This window comes from Rhineura floridana, chromosome 9 (genome assembly GCF_030035675.1).
Source record: "Rhineura floridana isolate rRhiFlo1 chromosome 9, rRhiFlo1.hap2, whole genome shotgun sequence".
Lineage (NCBI taxonomy): Eukaryota > Metazoa > Chordata > Lepidosauria > Squamata > Rhineuridae > Rhineura > Rhineura floridana.
This window is the reverse complement of record NC_084488.1, coordinates 33,092,037-33,109,403: the sequence shown is the minus strand read 5'-3', so window position 1 is coordinate 33,109,403 and position 17,367 is coordinate 33,092,037. Positions and strand designations below refer to the sequence as shown.

General features: G+C 42.7%; 1 protein-coding gene across 7 annotated transcripts in view; it reads left to right on the top strand.

Annotated features, from left to right (window-relative positions):
• DLC1 (DLC1 Rho GTPase activating protein) overlaps positions 1-17,367 on the top strand; it is a 357,215-nt gene that overhangs the window by 122,840 nt on the left and 217,008 nt on the right. For all 7 annotated transcript variants that reach the window (XR_009757974.1, XM_061585377.1, XM_061585378.1 and 4 more), the window contains one exon: positions 11,165-11,198. Coding sequence is in view for 6 of the 7 variants with exons in the window: in XM_061585377.1 (XP_061441361.1) it covers positions 11,165-11,198 (34 nt within the window). In the remaining variant the exon portion in view is untranslated. The remainder of the gene's footprint in view (positions 1-11,164; positions 11,199-17,367) is intronic.

Sequence of the window (17,367 nt, the reverse complement as noted above, 5' to 3'; positions counted from 1 at the left end):
TTAAAACATCATAAAAACAAACCTTAAAACACATTAAAACAAAACATTCTTAAAAACATTTCTTTAAAAAAGCCTTCAGAATGTCGTCTAAGATTAAAAACATTTTTTAAAAGGTTTAAGAACATTTTAAAAAGCAATTCCAACACAGATGCAGACTGGGATAGGTCTCTACTTAAAAGGCTTGTTGAAAGAGGAAGGTCTTAATAGGCACCAAAAAGATAACAGAGATGGCGCCTGTCTAATATGTAAAGGGAAGGAACTCCATAGGGCAGGTGCCCCCACACTAAAGGTCCATTTCCTATGTTGTGCAGAACAGACCTCCTGATAAGATGGTATCTGCAGGAGGCCCTCACCTGCAGAGTGCAGTGATCGACTGGGTATATAAGGGGTAAGATGGTCTTTCAGGTATCCTGGTCCCAATCTGTATTGGGCTTTGTACACTAAAACTAGAACCTTGAACTTGGCCTGGTAGCAAATGGGCAGCCAGTGCAATTCTTTCAGCAGTGGGGTGACATGTTGGCAATACCCTGCCCAGTGAGCAGTCTCACTGCCGCATTTTGCACCAGCTGCAACTTCCGGACCAACCTCAAGGGCAGCCCCACATAGAGTGCATTACAGTAATCCAGCCTGGAGGTTACCAGTGTGTGGACAACAGTAGTTAGGCTATCCCAGTCCAGAAATGGCCACAGCTGACTTACCAGCCAAAGCTGGTAAAAGGCACTCCTAGCCACTGAGGTCACCTGGGCCTCTAGCGACAAAGATGGATCCAGGAGCACCCCCAGACTACGAACCTGCTCTTTCAGAGGGAGTATGACCCCATCCAAAGCAGGCAACTGACCAATTATCTGAACTCGGGAACCACCGACCCACAGTGCCTCCATCTTGCTAGGATTCAGACTCAGTTTATTGGCCCTCATCCAGCCCACCAACAAGTCCAGGCAGCGGTCCAGGGCTTGCATGGCCTCTCCCGATTCAGATGTTACAGAGAAATAGAGTTGGGTATCGTGAGCATACTGCTGACATCTTGCCCCAAAGCTCCTGATGACCGCTCCCAAGGGCTTCATATAGATGTTAAACAGCATGGGGGACAAGATGGTACCCTGCAGCACACCACAGCACAACTGCCAGGGGTCCGAAAGACAGTCACCCAATGCTATTCTCTGAGAACGACCTTGGAGATAGGATCAGAACCAATGTAAAACAGTGCCTCCAATACCCATCTCACCAAGTCGGCCCAGAAGGATACCATAGTCAATGGTATCAAAAGCCGCTGAGAGAACAGGTAAGAATAATAGGGTTGCACTCCCCCTATGCTTTTCCCAATAAAGCTCATCCATTAGGGCGACCAAGGCCGATTCAGTCCCATAACCAGGCCTGAACCCAGACTGGAACAGGTCAAGATAATCTGTTTCATCCAAGTACTTGCAATTGCTGCGCTACAACCCTCTCAATCACCTTCCCTAAGAAGGGGATATTTGCAACGGGTCGGTAGTTGTCACAAACCAATCGGTCCAGAGTGGGCTTTTTCAGGAGTGGTCAAATCATCGCCTCTTTCAGGACAGCTGGAACCACTCCTGGCCGCAATGATGCATTGACCACAACCTGGATCCACTCAGTCCTGGACCCAGTGCTCTTCAAAAATTTTATTAACGACTTGGATGAGGAGGTACAGAGCATGCTTATCAAATTTGCAGATGATACAAAATTGGGGGGCATAGCTAATACCATGGAAGACAGAAACAAAATTCAAAGGGTCCTTGATAGGCTGGAGCATTGGGCTGAAAACAACAGAATGAAATTCAAAATTCAAAAGGGATAAATACAAAGTTCTACACTTAGGAAAAAGAAACCAAATGCACAGTTATAAGATGGGGGATACTTGGCTCAGCAATAAGACATGTGAGAAGGATCTTGGAATTGTCGTTGATCACAAGCTGAATATGAGCCAACGGTGTGATGTGGCTGCAAAAAAAGCAAATGCTATATTAAGCTGCATTAACAGAAGTATAGTTTCCAAATCGCGTGAAGTATTAATTGTTGGCGTGTGCGTGTATAGATCATACAAGGATGGAATCCAAGAGTCGCATAGAATTCCATATTTTGGTGCCGCTGAGGACATGGGAGCAAAATCTGGTAATGACTCACTGGAGAGGGAATATGGGAGGTACCTGCTCTTCTTCAAATGCAGATCCAGTTGCTAGAAGCATCTATTCCATTACAAATCACAGTTACCTAACACAGCTGTATATATATTTTCTTGGGCTGACACATGCATTACAATTGTGTCCTATCAAATGCAATATTTTAGCTTCATCTCTAGATACATCTGTGTGAGAGACCCTCGGAAAAGAGAAATTAAAGCAGATGCCTTCACATAACAGGTGTTTGTTAGTTTTTTGCATTTTTTTTAGTGTGGGCCCTTGTAAGTCATCAGGGAGGGACCATCATTCATTGGTGGAGCACATGCTTTGCAAGCACAATTTCCCCTCTTCATTCCCTGGCGTCTCCAGTTGAAAAAGTCTCCGGTAGCGAGTGAAGTGAAAGATCTTTGCTTGAGACTCTGGAGACCTGCTGCTGGGCACAGTAGATAATACTAGGCCCGATGGACAAATAGGCAGCTGTAGATATAATGCACCTTCCTGTACTCCTTTCTATTTACGGAGGGTAAGGTCAGGGCCGGCACCGTAGCCCAACCCCTCCATACAGGTGAGGGAAGCCTGATGACAGGCATGTGCTTGCAGTGCGCACATCATTCACAGGGATGGGAGAGGTAGATGGGGCGTGCTTGCGGGCTTATTGAAGCCCGCACTGACTGTATTGAGGGGTGCCTGGAAACTCCTTCTCCATGATCCTCAGCAGGGTCAGGAGCTGCCGCTGCCGTGGTTGTGGAACGGAAGCGCTGCCCTCTCATCCTAAGGAGGAGCCCTTCAGAGGCCCCTCTGGGTTGCAGGAACCCTCGGCCAGGGCCCTACCTGGCCTCCCTCTGGTGCCATCCCCAGTAAGTTTAACAATAGCTACTAGCCACAATGGCTATGTTGGAGCCATCCATTTATAGGCTTACTGACACTGTCGAGGCAGTAAGCCTCTGAATGCCAGTTGCTGGGAATCACACGTGAGGAGAGTGCTGCTGCACTCAGGACCTGCTTGTGGATTGCCCATAAACATTGGGTTGGTCACTCTGAGAACAGGATGCTGGATTAGATAGGCCTTTGGCCTGATCCAGCAGATGCTTCTTACATTCCTGAAGGCTCCAAGTAGCATCATGGAATGAGATTTAGGAAAATATTTCTAATTGCAGTGTCTAATCCCAGGTGTTAAGATCAGCTCAGGGGTGGGCATGGAAAGGGCATTCTATATGGGAGCCCCTAAACTGTGGAACTCCCTTCCCACAGAGGTGTGTCTGACATCTTCACTATGCAGTTTTCATTCATTCATTCATTAAATTTATATCACACCCTTCCTTCCAGTAGGGAGATACTGAAGATATACTGAAGATGCACCTATTTACCGTGGCCTTTGACACTTCATATACATATATATTGGGACCCACTCTTTTCTTGTGATAATAATGTGTTTTTAACTGTTTTTAATGTTGTATTTTAAATTGTTGTGATTTCTCTGGGACCTTAGGGTGAAGTGTGGGTAATAAATCAAAATAACAACAACACAACAATGCACTTCCTTTTGCATGACATTGTCACTGATCTCATTCAGAAGGTCAATTTTGCTTTCTTTATAAAAGCCACCTTCCTGAAGGAGAAAACACATTTGCAATTTCTCTATATGGAATCTAACTATTCAAACTGGCCATCACCCAGTGGCAAACAGTTCTTTAATGAAACAATTACTTGGCTCCATACTTCTTTAACAAGTTTGAATGCTTTGGATGTTTTACAAAATGCCATCAATTTGACTAATAAGAGTATCCCATGATTTCCCCAGCTATTTTTGTTCCAAAGGTATCTCCTTACATTTCCAATGACGTGTACAAACCAGTCTAGCAACCACTAGAGCACTTAATACTACCCTATGTTTCTGGGGACTAAATCTGATATAAAAATTAAGGCAAACAAAAGGATCCATAGGAACATTAATAAATGATTATATTTATTTATTTATTTATTTAATTTAATTTATATACCGCCCTAAGCCAAAAAGGCTCTCTGGGCGGTGTACATAAGAGATAAAACAAGCGCAATATATAAATACAATAAGTATAACAAAATCAAAGATCAAAACAAACAATAACAAAGAACCAACAACGTCAAAATACAACAATAATGAAAATACTGATAAAATACACTATAAAATACAATTTTAAATACACTTTAAAATGCCTGGGAGTATAAAATGTTTTCACCTTGTGCCGAAAGGATAGCAGCGTCGGCGCCAGGCGTACCTCATCAGGGAGACTATTCTACAGTTCGGGGGCCACTACCGAAAAGGCCCTAGTTCTAGTCACAACCCTCCGGGCTTCTCGATGGGATGGCATCCGGAGGAGGGCCTTAGATGTTGAGCGCAGTGTACGGGTAGGTTCATATTGGGAGAGGCGTTCCACCAGGTATTGCGGTCCCATGCCATGTAGGGCTTTATAGGTCAAAACCAGCACTTTGAATTTAGCCCGGAAACAAATAGGAAGCCAATGCAGACGAGCCAGAACGGGTGTTATATGAGCGGACCTTCTGGTCCGTGTCAGTAATCTGGCCGCTGCATTCTGGACTAGCTGTAGTTTCCGAACTATCTTCAAGGGCAGCCCAACGTAGAGCGCATTGCAGTAGTCCAGCCTAGAAGTTACCAGAGCGTGAACAACTGAGGCGAGGTCGTCACTGTCCAGATAGGGACGTAGCTGGGCTACCAGTCAAAGATGGTAGAAAGCATTCCGTGCCACCGAGGCCACCTGGGTCTCGAGAGACAAGGAAGGATCGATAAGAACTCCCAAGCTACGAACCTGTTCCTTCAATGGGAGTGTAACCCCATCAAGAAGAGGATGAACATCCTCCATCTGGGCAGTGAAGGCACTCACCAACAGCGTCTCGGTCTTGTCAGGATTGAGCTTCAGTTTGTTAGCCCCCATCCAGTCCATTATCGCGGCCAGGCAACGGTTTAGCACGTTAACACCCTCTCCTGAAGAGGATGAAAAGGAGAAATAGAGTTGCGTGTCATCAGCATACTGATGACAACGCACCCCAAAACTCCTGATGACCGTACCCAGTGGCTGCATGTAGATGTTAAAAAGCATGGGGGACAGTACCGATCCCTGCGGGACTCCACAATGGAGAGTCCAGGGTGTCGAGTAATGTTCCCCAAGCACTACCTTCTGGTGACGACCCACCAAGTAGGAGCGGAGCCACTGCCAAGCAGTACCCCCATCTCCCAACTCCGTGAGTCTTCCTAGAAGGATACCATGGTCGATGGTATCAAAAGCAGCTGAGAGATCAAGGAGAATCAACAGAGTCACACTCCCCCTGTCCCTCTCCCGACAGAGGTCATCATACAAGGCGACCAAGGCTGTTTCAGTGCGAAAACCGGGCCTAAAACCGGATTGAAATGAATCAAGATAATCAGTGTCATCCAAGAACCCCTGGAGCTGGCCGGCAACCACCCGCTCCAGGATCTTGCCCAGGAATGGAACATTCGCCACAGGTCTATAGTTGTTCAAGTTGTCTGGGTCCAAGGAGGGTTTCTTCAGGAGTGGTCTCACCACCGCCTCTTTTAGGCAGTCAGGAACCACTCCCTCTCTTAAAGAGGCATTTATTACCTCCTTGGCCCAGCCAGCGGTTCCGGTCCTGCCAGCTTTCACCAGCCAAGAGGGGCAAGGATCTAGTACAGACGTGGTCGCCCGCACCAGTCCAAGGATCCTGTCAACATCCTCAAGCTGCACAGACTGAAACTCATCCAATAAATGAGGACAAGACCGTGATCTGGATACTTCATTAGGTCCAACTGCTATAATATTGGAGTCTAAGTCTGGGCAATCATTTTTCAAATGATTGAGGTCTGTAACATGTCCAGCACCACATGTGGAATACATCTGATCCATTTTTGGTACAGTACCAGAAATGCCTATTTCTTTTCTTTCTTTTTTTCTCACTTTTTTTTCAAAATAAACAAAATGTAAACATAATGAACAGAATAAATCATAATCATAATCATATTGCTTGTAAAGATTACATTTTGATTATCCATAGTGAATTAACACAATTATAATTCATATATTAATACTGTATATTAATACACATGGCTTTGGCACTATTATTAAATGGTCCAATAAATGAAAGGATAGGAATGATATTCAACAATCCTGCAGGAAAGGGGGGGGAAGCAATTCCTATTTCCAACTTTAGAGATCTTGTCTAATTTCAGAAGCATTAAATGCCACTGCGTTGCAATACCTCCACATTAAACTGACTGCCAGGTCCAAAAAGAAAACTTCTGAAGAAATTTCCCTTTATAGATCCTTTTCCTCCTTTTTGTTGATAATATTTTATACATGCAGTATTGATACCTCTTATTAAGGTATATTTTAGAAAAAAATTATGTGCCTGGACACAATTTTTCAAAGTCTGTTGGATTCATAATGAATGCTTTCTACCTTGTACAGACAGAAAATTCCATATCTGGAGATCATTATCATTGGCATAACTCCTGATAATTTTTATTATAACACTTTGTTTTTAAAGACATCTAGATAGCGATATATTTTATATTTTCCCCATAAATCAAAATTTTGAGCTTGCCCATAAGGATTGAAATCTATATTTCTAATGACTAGAGTACATGGGCAAATTGAGGTTGAAGTTTTACTGCAGTTAATGTTTATCTTTTTATTTAGAAGATTTTTATTCTGATTTTCTCATAGTAATTCAAATTTTATTTGTGATTGTCCTTTGTTTGATGATACAAGTTTTGTATTTAGTATTCTTAGCTGCCCAGATTATCTTTAAATAGAAAGGTAGAGTATAATTTTCCTTAAATAACCTTAATGTGTACAGTGCAACACCATCATTTCTGTTGTGAATTGAAACTTATAACAATATTCTGGTGGTTCATATATCTTTCCCTGGCTTTACTGAAGAGATACATTGAGCTAAGAGTAAGGATGGGTGGGCTAGCATATAATTCCCTCGTTCTCAATTGCCCAGATGCCATTGTCTTCACACCTCATTCACATCTGTGTTGGCAAGTGAGAGGGGGCAGGCAGTATTTCTCAGCAACACATGTTTGCCCAAGGGGAGTTCTATTTGTGGATTCCAGCTTCACTTGATTCTTGTTTGAATGCCTCCTTGGATTCAGATTTCATTCTTTACAGTCAATCAGGCCATGAGAAACTCCTTACTCAATTATCCAGGACAACAGATTATCCAGCAGATGATTAAGATTTAAATTAAATCTTATTCTAACTGTACTTGGACCAGGCAGAGCCTAGAGACTGTGGATCATTTGTTACCAGATCTGCTTTTGTGTCTAAGCGCACATGTCCATGAACTTATATCTTATGCATGTGTTCACAAAAGTATCAGTTTGGGGATCTCTATTCGAGACAATTGCATGCTACAGATATTATTGCAATGGACACATTTACTTTAAAAATGCAAATATTGGCTTGTTTATTTAGGAGATTTTCATTGTTGGTTCATGCTAATCCAAATGAATATAGAAGTTTATTTACACATAATGGTATACAGAATGGCTTTGTGGCTTGAATAGGGATGGGGGAGAAATTCTGTCGGGTTCACGTGTAAAGCCAAACTCTTACTTTCCAAAACAATATGATAACTGGAACACAGCCATCCTTATCTGAATTTTGCAATGCTTAAACCTTAAACCATTACTATTAGAAATATCAAGATAGGTAGAGAACACCTTATATGAAACGTAGGTGGGCACTAGGGAACGAAACAGAATTGTACCGGATGTCTAAACACACCAAAGGAAAAGCCAAGGATTGGAGCATTGGCTAACACGAGGATTCAGAAGCAGCAAGATTCAGTAAATTAGAAAGGTGGAGAGGAAGAGTGAGACACTAATAATAATTACCTGTCCCAACTGAGCAAGGTAGGGCTAGAGAAGTAGTCTGTTGAGTTTATTTATTTATTAAATTTATTAGTCGCCCATCTGGCTGGTTATCCAGCCACTCTGGGCGACGTACAACATAAAAACATACAATTTACCTTACAGCATTAAAAAATCTCAACCAATGATAATAAAACCTAACCCACCCCAAGGTCTTCAAGGCCCGGCGGAAGCTCATCATAGAGGGGACATGGCGGAGATCATTTGGGAGGGAATTCCACAGAGTGGGGGCCACAATTGAAAAAGCCCTCTCCCAAGTCCTCACAAGTCTAGCTGTTTTAACTGGTGGGATGGAGAGAAGGTCTTTTGAGGCTGATTTTGTTGAGCGGTGATGACTGATGATGCTGGAGGCGCTCTTTCAGATAGACTGCGCCGAAACCGTGCAGGGTTTTAAAGGTCAAAACCAACACCTTGAATTGGGCCCAGAAAGCAACTGGCAACCAGTGCAACTCCTTCAGCACTGGAGTGATGTGATCTCGCCGGCGGCTGCCCTTAATCAGGCGAGCCGCCGCATTCTGTACCAGTTGCAGTTTCCAGACCATTTTCAAGGGTAACCCCACGTAGAGCACATTACACTAGTCAAGGCGAGAGGAGACCAGGGCATGTACCACCACTGGGAGCAGATGGTTGAGAAGGTAGGGGCGCAGCCTCCGTATCAGATGGAGTTGATACAGCGCCGCCCGGCTCACAGCCAAGACCTGAGCCTCCACGGACAGTTTGGAGTCAAGAATGACCCCGAGGCTGCGGACCTGGTTTTTCAGGGGCAATTAAACCCCATTGAGCACCAGGTCAACATCCCCCAGCTTCCTCTTGTCTCCCATGAACAGTACCTCAGTTTTGTCAGGGTTCATCTTCAGCTTATTCCTTCCCATCCAGCCACTCACTGACTCCAGGCACTTGGACAGGGTTTCTACAGCCAACCTCAGTGAAGATTTAAATGAGAGATAGAGCTGTGTGTCATCCGCATACTGGTGACATTGCAACCCAAATCTCCTGATGATAGCCCCCAGCGGCTTTATATAGATGTTAAACAGCATAGGGGAGAGGATGGAGCCCTGTGGCACCCCACAAATGAGAGGCCAAGGATCCGAAACCTCATCCCCCAACGCCACTCTCTGGTACCTACGAGAGGAACAGAACCACTGCAATACAGTGCCCCCTATTTCCAACCTCTCCAGGCGGTCCAGAAGGATACCGTGGTCAATGGTATCAAAAGAGTTTCACCATGATCCACAGGTGCACAATCACAGATAGATCTGCAGCTCCTCACAAAGGCTAAGTATGAATTTTGGTAGCTACTCCATCTAGATATCACTGAGAGTGAGCATGTGAGCTATCAATGAACATCTAGTAAAACAGTTTCTAGGCTCAAGCTATGATAGAGTAGCCAAAGGTCGACTAATCTTGATAGGTCACCTTTGAAATAAGTTCTCTCACTACCCTGGGTTTCTTGGAACCCTCCTAATCAAAATTAAAAATATAAAAAACTTGGCTTGGGGATAACATTAGCTTGTGCTTCCTGCAAGGATCCTGACTAATCCTGAGAGGACTGAAAATTAAAAGGGGCTGCACAGCAGTGTGAAGAACACAGGTAAAGTTCTAGCTAAGCTGGAGAAGAAGGCTTGCTCCCACAGGTATCCACAGGGTAGGAGCTGGCTTGTGGGAAAGAACTGTTGAGTAGTCTGACTGTAATATTCAAAGGACTGAACAACTTGAAGGCTTAGAGGTACTCATTTATAGGAAAGAACCTTCCTGATGGGTGTTAGCTCTAACATGAAGGATGATCTTGTTAAGGATAGGGTTGGATGGAAGAGACATTAATGACAAGAGGCACAAGTAGTGAGTTACCAGCAGGCATCTCAAAACAGTTTCCCCACCTCAGACTCAGAACAGTCATAAAGGGGTCTATGAACAATCAAAGCTCATAGCCAGGTCACTGAGGTGTTCCTCACAGGGAAAGGTGGAGCTGTTTCCAAGGAAATGTAAACTTAAGAGTTAATTACCAGGAAGGTGCTTGCTAGAGAATGTCTTAATTCATTCACATCAGTGGGCATGGTGTGACACAACAATGAACGTCATTGGTCATATTACTACTCCCCCACCCTTTCTGGACATGCGCGCTTCTGTCCGCCCGATTCCCCCATGAAAACAGCAAGAAAGAACTGTGTGCCCCAAATTGAAAGAGCAAGAAATTGAAAACAGCAAGAAAGAACTGTGTGCTCCAAATTGCGTCACTTTACTCCTGCAATTTTCTGAGTGAATGGGTTTGCAAGCGGATTTTTTCTGGAAGCAATTAACACGCAAATGAATGCTAAACTTCCACTATATTCTGCTAGATTTCCAGAAGAGGCTTTTACATCATGTGAAAGATCAAATAAAATGCATAAATTATCAGGTAAGGAAACATTGCTAAAATGAATAAACTGAAGTGTGAACGCAGCCATAGTAGAGGTTCCAGGGGCTTAATTAGTCTTTTGCACTCACATGATCCACAGGTTTGTTATGCATACTGGTTATTGTGGGGAAATTCCCTGTACAGCAGCTTCTATAGATAATTTGGCAGGAACCACTAGAGTTTCCCCTGTTGGAAGTACACTTAGCTGAAACTACTACAGCTTTCCCTGATTCATTGCAATAGCACCATGCTCATTGCTCAGATCAAAGGCAAAATAATTCCAGTGCATGAGCAGAGTTCCAGCTGAACTGAGCTTCATAGTAGTATATTCTGCTGGTGACTGAGAGTCTGGGTAAAGTCTGGACAGTGGCTGAAGCCTCTGACAAGCAGACAGAGCTAGGCTGATCTCTTCTTCAGTGAGTCCTGACAGTTAAGATAGATTTCTATTACATACATTAGGCTGCAATCCAACACATATTTCCCTGGGAACAAGTGTCATTGAACCCAATTGAGTTTACCTCTGAGTAGACATGTATTGGATTGCAGCGTTAGCTGCTTTTTGTGTGTGTGTGTGTGTGCACTTAACAGCTCCTGATATGAAAAGAGATTGACAGAGACTGAGAAGTTATATCTAACATTCATCTCTATTTTTGAATTCTGTTTTTGAAAATATAACAACCTTTTTGTCTTTTTCAGGCTGTGCCAGTTATTACAGAAAAGGAGAAGGCTGGTGAGTAAATGGCTGTGCACCTGTTTGCTTGCTTGTTTGTTTTGTTACTTTTCTCTCCCTCTTAGATTATTTTTGTAGAATGTTAGCTTGCATATTGCATAATATTGCATGTTAGCTAAAGAGACAGTCTTCAGCTGCAATTTCAGCAAAAGGTGCAAATGATCAGTTTATGAAATAGCTGTATAAATTCCAATAGTTGTATAACTGCTGTCATCCCAGAGTGCAAGACATGGAATAAAGGGCTCAAGTTACAGGAAGCCAGATTTCAGCTGATCATGAGGAAAAATGTCCTAACTGTTAGAGCAGTACAACAGTGGAACCAATTACTTAAGGAGGTGGTGGGCTCTCCAACACTGGAGGCATTCAAGGGGCAGCTGGACAAGCACCTATCGAGTATGCTTTAATTTGGATTCCTGCATTGAGCAGGAGGTTGGACTAGATCGCCTTACAGGCCGCTTCCAACTCTACAGGCCGCTTCCAACTCTACTATTCTATGATTCTATGTTGCCTTCATTGTCATTCCATGCCAGGAAAAAGTACTGTTTTATGAAAATATTGCAGAGTGAACAGCCCTGTTAAACTGATATGATGAATTCTGCATGAGGCAATATGGTTACCGCTCTTGGTGATGAAAAACAAAATTTAATATATTATACTGGGATCTTGCTTTCTTATTGGACAGTCTTTTGGTTGGTTGGTAGCTTGGGACTTTGGTGCTTTTGTCCAGAGGAGAAATTTATTCTGATTTGTTTGCAGGGAGGTTATGTGACATTGCATTAAGCAACTGTTGTCGCACACTTTCTAATGCATTTCCCCATCACTCTCCATATTGCAAAAAGTCTGAGGGGGGGGCAGGTTTGTTGTGCACGAGCAGCCAATCAGCTTTAATTGAACATCCTGAATTTGCTGAATCCCACCCAAAAACAGGACCAGTCTGGAAGTGCCCAGTCTGTAGGTACACATATGATAAGAGTAGGTCATGTCTGCTTTGACTTGTTTTGATGGGTACGTTGTTCACTATATGCTATCCATGAAGAGAGATGACTCTATACAATGTTAAAAATTTTCTTTGCAAAAAATATTTTGATAACATGCTGGCATATCACAATAGTAGCTTCCTGCCTTTCCTTCCAAGGAGCTAAGGGCAGTGTACATTTTATTATCATGGGAACTCTGTGATGTAGGTTAGTCTGATAGACAGTGGCTTCCACAAGACCACCCTATGAGCTTCATGACTGAATGTGGATTCAAACTCAGGCTTCCCCCACCCCAAGTCCATCTGTTGCTCCATGCCGGCTCTCAGTAGACATTTACATCTTGAACTGGTCTTTTTCTGTGGCACCTTTGATCTGTAAGTAGAAAAATACAGAGACAATTAAAAAGGGGTCCTTAGCTGTAGGAAGCTTCTTCCAGTCTCTAATCACAGCATCAGGCAGCGTATGAGCCTCACTGTGCCACCACTGTGCCACCACATGGCGAGAGGAACTGAAGACTATAAAGTGACTGAGTGATGACAAGATGGGTCAGGACTCAGTGTGTGAGCTCTCAGCAGGAAAACCTTTTAAAAGGCACTAGCAACATGTTCTTCTGTCAGTAAACAAGATACTTTTTTTTTATCTGTCGAGCCAGAAAGAATGTTTAAACTCTGATGTAACTGGAACACTAGTAAGAGATCATTAAAGGCTCTAATAGCTTTTACGAAGTATTTTGGTTGACTTTTCTGCCTTCTTTAATTCTTCCAGTTGGGTTTGGGATTTAAAGTTCACAAGCATCTAAAGTGTTCTGCACCCATAGCATTGTTAGATAATACCAGAGGGCTGATTTACCCTTTAGAGAAGTCACCTTCTGTCACAAGCAGACAGAGAAGTGGGGGAAATGCAGGAGCATTAGGATAATGAAAATTTCCCTTTCTTTCGGAAAGAGTTAAGCACAAACGTACACATCTTGAGAGAGAGAGAAAAAATGAAGTCCTCAGTCTATCTCAATTCTTCCCCATTTACCTTCACCCCAGCCCAGAATATGGATGTAGAAGAACTGGGGCAGACAGACAGGTTTTTTTTGGATATGGTTTGATTTTATTGGATATGTTGCTAATTTATTGTTTTACTGATCTGGCTTGTGATAATTATATTTGGCTAGCTGTAGTATATTTTAAAATGTTTGCTTGTTTGTTGAATTTTAAAAGTTCTATTTAATAATGTATTGTTAATGTTGCGGTTAGGGATGCATCAATATGGCATCTATGCCGCCCTGGGCTCCTGCTGGGGGGAAGGGCGGGATATAAATCAAATAATAAATAAATAAATAAATACTATTCAGACCATGGTATTCTTGATCTCCATGTATGAATGTGAAAGTTGGACAGTGAAAAAAGTGGATAAGAAAAAAATCAACTCATTTGAAATGTAGTGTTGGAGGACAGCTTTGCAGATTACCATGGATCCCGAAAAAGACAAATAATTGAGTGTTAGAACAAATTAAACCAGAACTATCATTAGAAGCTAAAATGATGAAACTGAGGTTATCATACCTTGGACACATAATGAGAAGACATGATTCACTAGAAAAGACAATAATGCTGGGAAAAACAGAAAGGAATAGAAAAAGAGGAAGACCAAACAAGAGATGGATCGATTCCATAAAGGAAGCCACAGACCTGAACTTACAAGATCTGAACCGGGTGGTTTATAACAGATGCTATTGGAGGTCACTGATTCATATGGTCACCATAAGTTGTAATCAACTTGAAGGCATATAAAAACACTTTGAGCAGGACTAATACTAGATACAGCCCCGTGAGCCTACCGTAATAGGTATATGAAAATACAAGCCCAGTGACTGGGTATTGTGGTTAAAGACTGGCGAATATGTCAATTTCAGTTTCTCTCTGTTTCTTATTTTTCTACTCTTAAGTTCAGTTCCCCACATCAGTTTTTTATGTTCTCATGAAAAGTCATCAGCATTTTTAGTGCAAACATCCCTTAATATACCATTTGTAACATGTAATTTTGCCTAAAATACACATTTTTGCAAAGCGGTTTTCCCCAATATGATGCATTATTTTCACTAATTTATGCATTTTATGCACACTTTCCCCTAGTATATGCATTTTTGCATACTTGCTGGTGAACTGCATTGCAAAATTTGGAGAATTGTGAATTTTGAAGGATGGCTGTGTTTTGGTTTGCATATTGTTTCAAAAAGTGTGAATTCAGTAAGTTTGCCTTTAAATATGAACGAAATTGAATTTCTCCCCATCTCTAGTTGTGGGTTGTATTTGTATGCCACATTGACAGGACTTGGTGCAAAAAGGCAGCCTAGCATTGTTTAAGATTAAAACCACATACACACTAACCTGTTTGAAGCACAAAAATGTAGGTTTTTTTCATCCAGAATCATTCATGCTTGCCCTCAACAAGCTGCTTTCAATATAGATTGATTCTAGATACTGCTGTCCAAAAGGGCGCACGGGGTTACTTGATACCCATTTGAAAACCTTCCTCTTAGGTTATCCATGCTTTTTCCTCCCTGAACGTACCCTGGGTGAATGAAGATGGGAAAAGGAAGTGGTGATCATGATCTTGGTATACACCCACCCACAGTGTTATTGGACAGGTGTGGATACAGCCCCATTGCCTGGATCTGTTTTCAAATGGACACACTGTGGAGTAATGCAGAATCAATCTGCAGTGAACTTTTATATTTGGAATGAAACCAGTCTCTCAAGAAGCACTTTCCAGGGGCAAAAAAATATCCAGTAGATCTAGATTGTATATTGACTATGTGGAAAAAACAAGTGTGCTATCTCCATTGATTGTAGAATAAAATGTCATGTGTACACAACCTAATTCAGGATTACCCTTTGAAGGCATCTGTGATGAATGTGCAGATGTTGGATATGGGGCCACATTATATCAGCAGCACTGCATAAGGGGGCAGAACAGCAGTGGCACCCTCCCAGCAGTGATAGCATTGCTTTCACTGGAACAGGGATGGGAAGGAGCAGTGTTAGCCCCCATCACATGCTTCTGCTGCATTACATCAGGGGTGGGGCCTGGAGCCACAGTCCTGCTCTCCCTCCACATGCTACAGATCCATGAATAGGGGGTTAACATCTGCAAAATGCTTCAATGGAATACAAATGTATAAGCAATGCAATCACACCTTGTTGTTTTTCAGAGTACTTTGTGTATTGTATGTCTGCATAAGTCCCAAAATGTATATGTGTTTCCTTACAAAATTTCATTCTTGTTCACTTCTCATAGTTTCAGTACTCTTATGTGAACTGGCACCTAGATATTTGGCTTCAGGCTATATGGTGATAAACCTGCTAGCCTGGACAGCATTTGCGTTTCTCTGTCAAGTGCAAAACCAGTCCCAGCACTGCTTCTTGAATTGCGTGGGTGATTGCCAAACAATAAATTTTAATGGACATATTATCGCATTTGGTTGTTCCATTGGCATTTATGTGCTGGGAGAAAGGGCAATGACGGCCATAGTGCCTGGTTAACATTTCATATTAGGGAGTGTGACAGACTTCTCTGTCACAGAGAAAAAATAGAAAGTTATATGGGTTCTGTCTCTCAGTGAATTCCTTGCTTTAGCCCTTTAGTGAATCCTGTAAATGCCTTTCCAGATGTCTGTTAGGCAAAAAACATACCAGATGTGTATTATGTATCAACGATCCAGATTTGGCAGGACTGAAAAATTAATTCATTTGCTGTCCCCTCCTTTATCTCACTGGCACATCCTTCAGTGAGCCTACTCATTGGAGGGTGCTTTCAAAGAGATCCAGCATGAGCTACGTAGGGTTAACAGCCCAGAGGTCCCCTAGTGTAGGCAGATTTGCTGTCTCTCTGTGCCTTCCTGCTTCACAAAGAAAGTGGGCCTAGGGACTAAGTGGGTTTTGCTTAGGCTGAGGAAGGACCAATGAGCAGCAGATGATGAGGACAATGGCAAGTAGGATCTGCATCAGCACCTTGGCTGGCATGGGCATGCCAGGGGCCACTGGAACTAATGCTGGTCAGTGTAGTCACACTACATTGTAGCCTCGCGTATGGGAAGGGGGAGAAGAGAAATGTTAATTGTGTGGTTCACAACTGAACTAATATAGTAATGCAGGTGACAGTCAACCCCTCATCCCACCCAGGACTAATAAAATTACCTAGCTGCATCTCTGTAAACAAGGCATCAAGAGCTCCTTTCTCATACTTAGAGCAACCACAGAAGTATCAGCACCCATGCTGCTAAATGTACATGCAAAGGTCATGGACCAGAGAAACCAGGAATGAAGCTTATTAGAAGGCCAAGGGTGGCTAACCTGTGGTGGCCCTTCAGGAGTCCAGAAGCTGGTGGGCTACAACTCCCATGACCTCTGACCATTGGCCATGTTGACTGATGAGATTTGCAATCCAACAACATCTGGACTGGAGGACCACAGATTCCCCACCCTTGCTCAAATCAAATCATTAACTCTCAGCTTCACTCATCTCGTACTCTTGGAAGAATAAAGTGGGATAGACCAAGGTATGCTGCCCTGTGTTCTTTGGAAAAGAAGTGGGATACAAATTTGTTAAATGATCAATAGGGAAGGTCTAGAAGAACCTACTAATGAAGCAGGGTGGAGGAACAGAAATGTTGCCATTTGGTTTGGTTTTATGCATATGCATATGTAGCTGCATGACAAATGCCTTCTTCCCAAAGCCTTGACAAAGTATTGCCTTTTATGTGTAACGAAAAAGTCATGTTTATATGGCACTTTGAAAAGACTTTTACTAAGTTATACATACACCTGCAGGCATTCTGTTGACCTTTTGCTGATTTATTTATTTGACTTATATGCCACACAGTAAACAAAGCATCTAGTCAGTGAACCTAACACATCCATAAAACCACATCAAAATACTTAGTCAACATTAGGACAGTGATACACCATAACCAACAGATTGGGATATCCATCAGAAAAGGCCTGTGTAAACAGAAAGGTATTCAGCAGGCATTTGAAACAAAGTACTGATTGTGCTTCCTCAATATTAGTAGGTGAGGAGTTCCACAACCTAAGCACAGATGCAATAAGTGTCCTCTGTTTTGTAGCACTCCTCTGTTTTGTGGCGACCTTAACAGCATCCTTCTGTCTGAAGATTGGGCAGGTATATCTGCATCTTGCAGT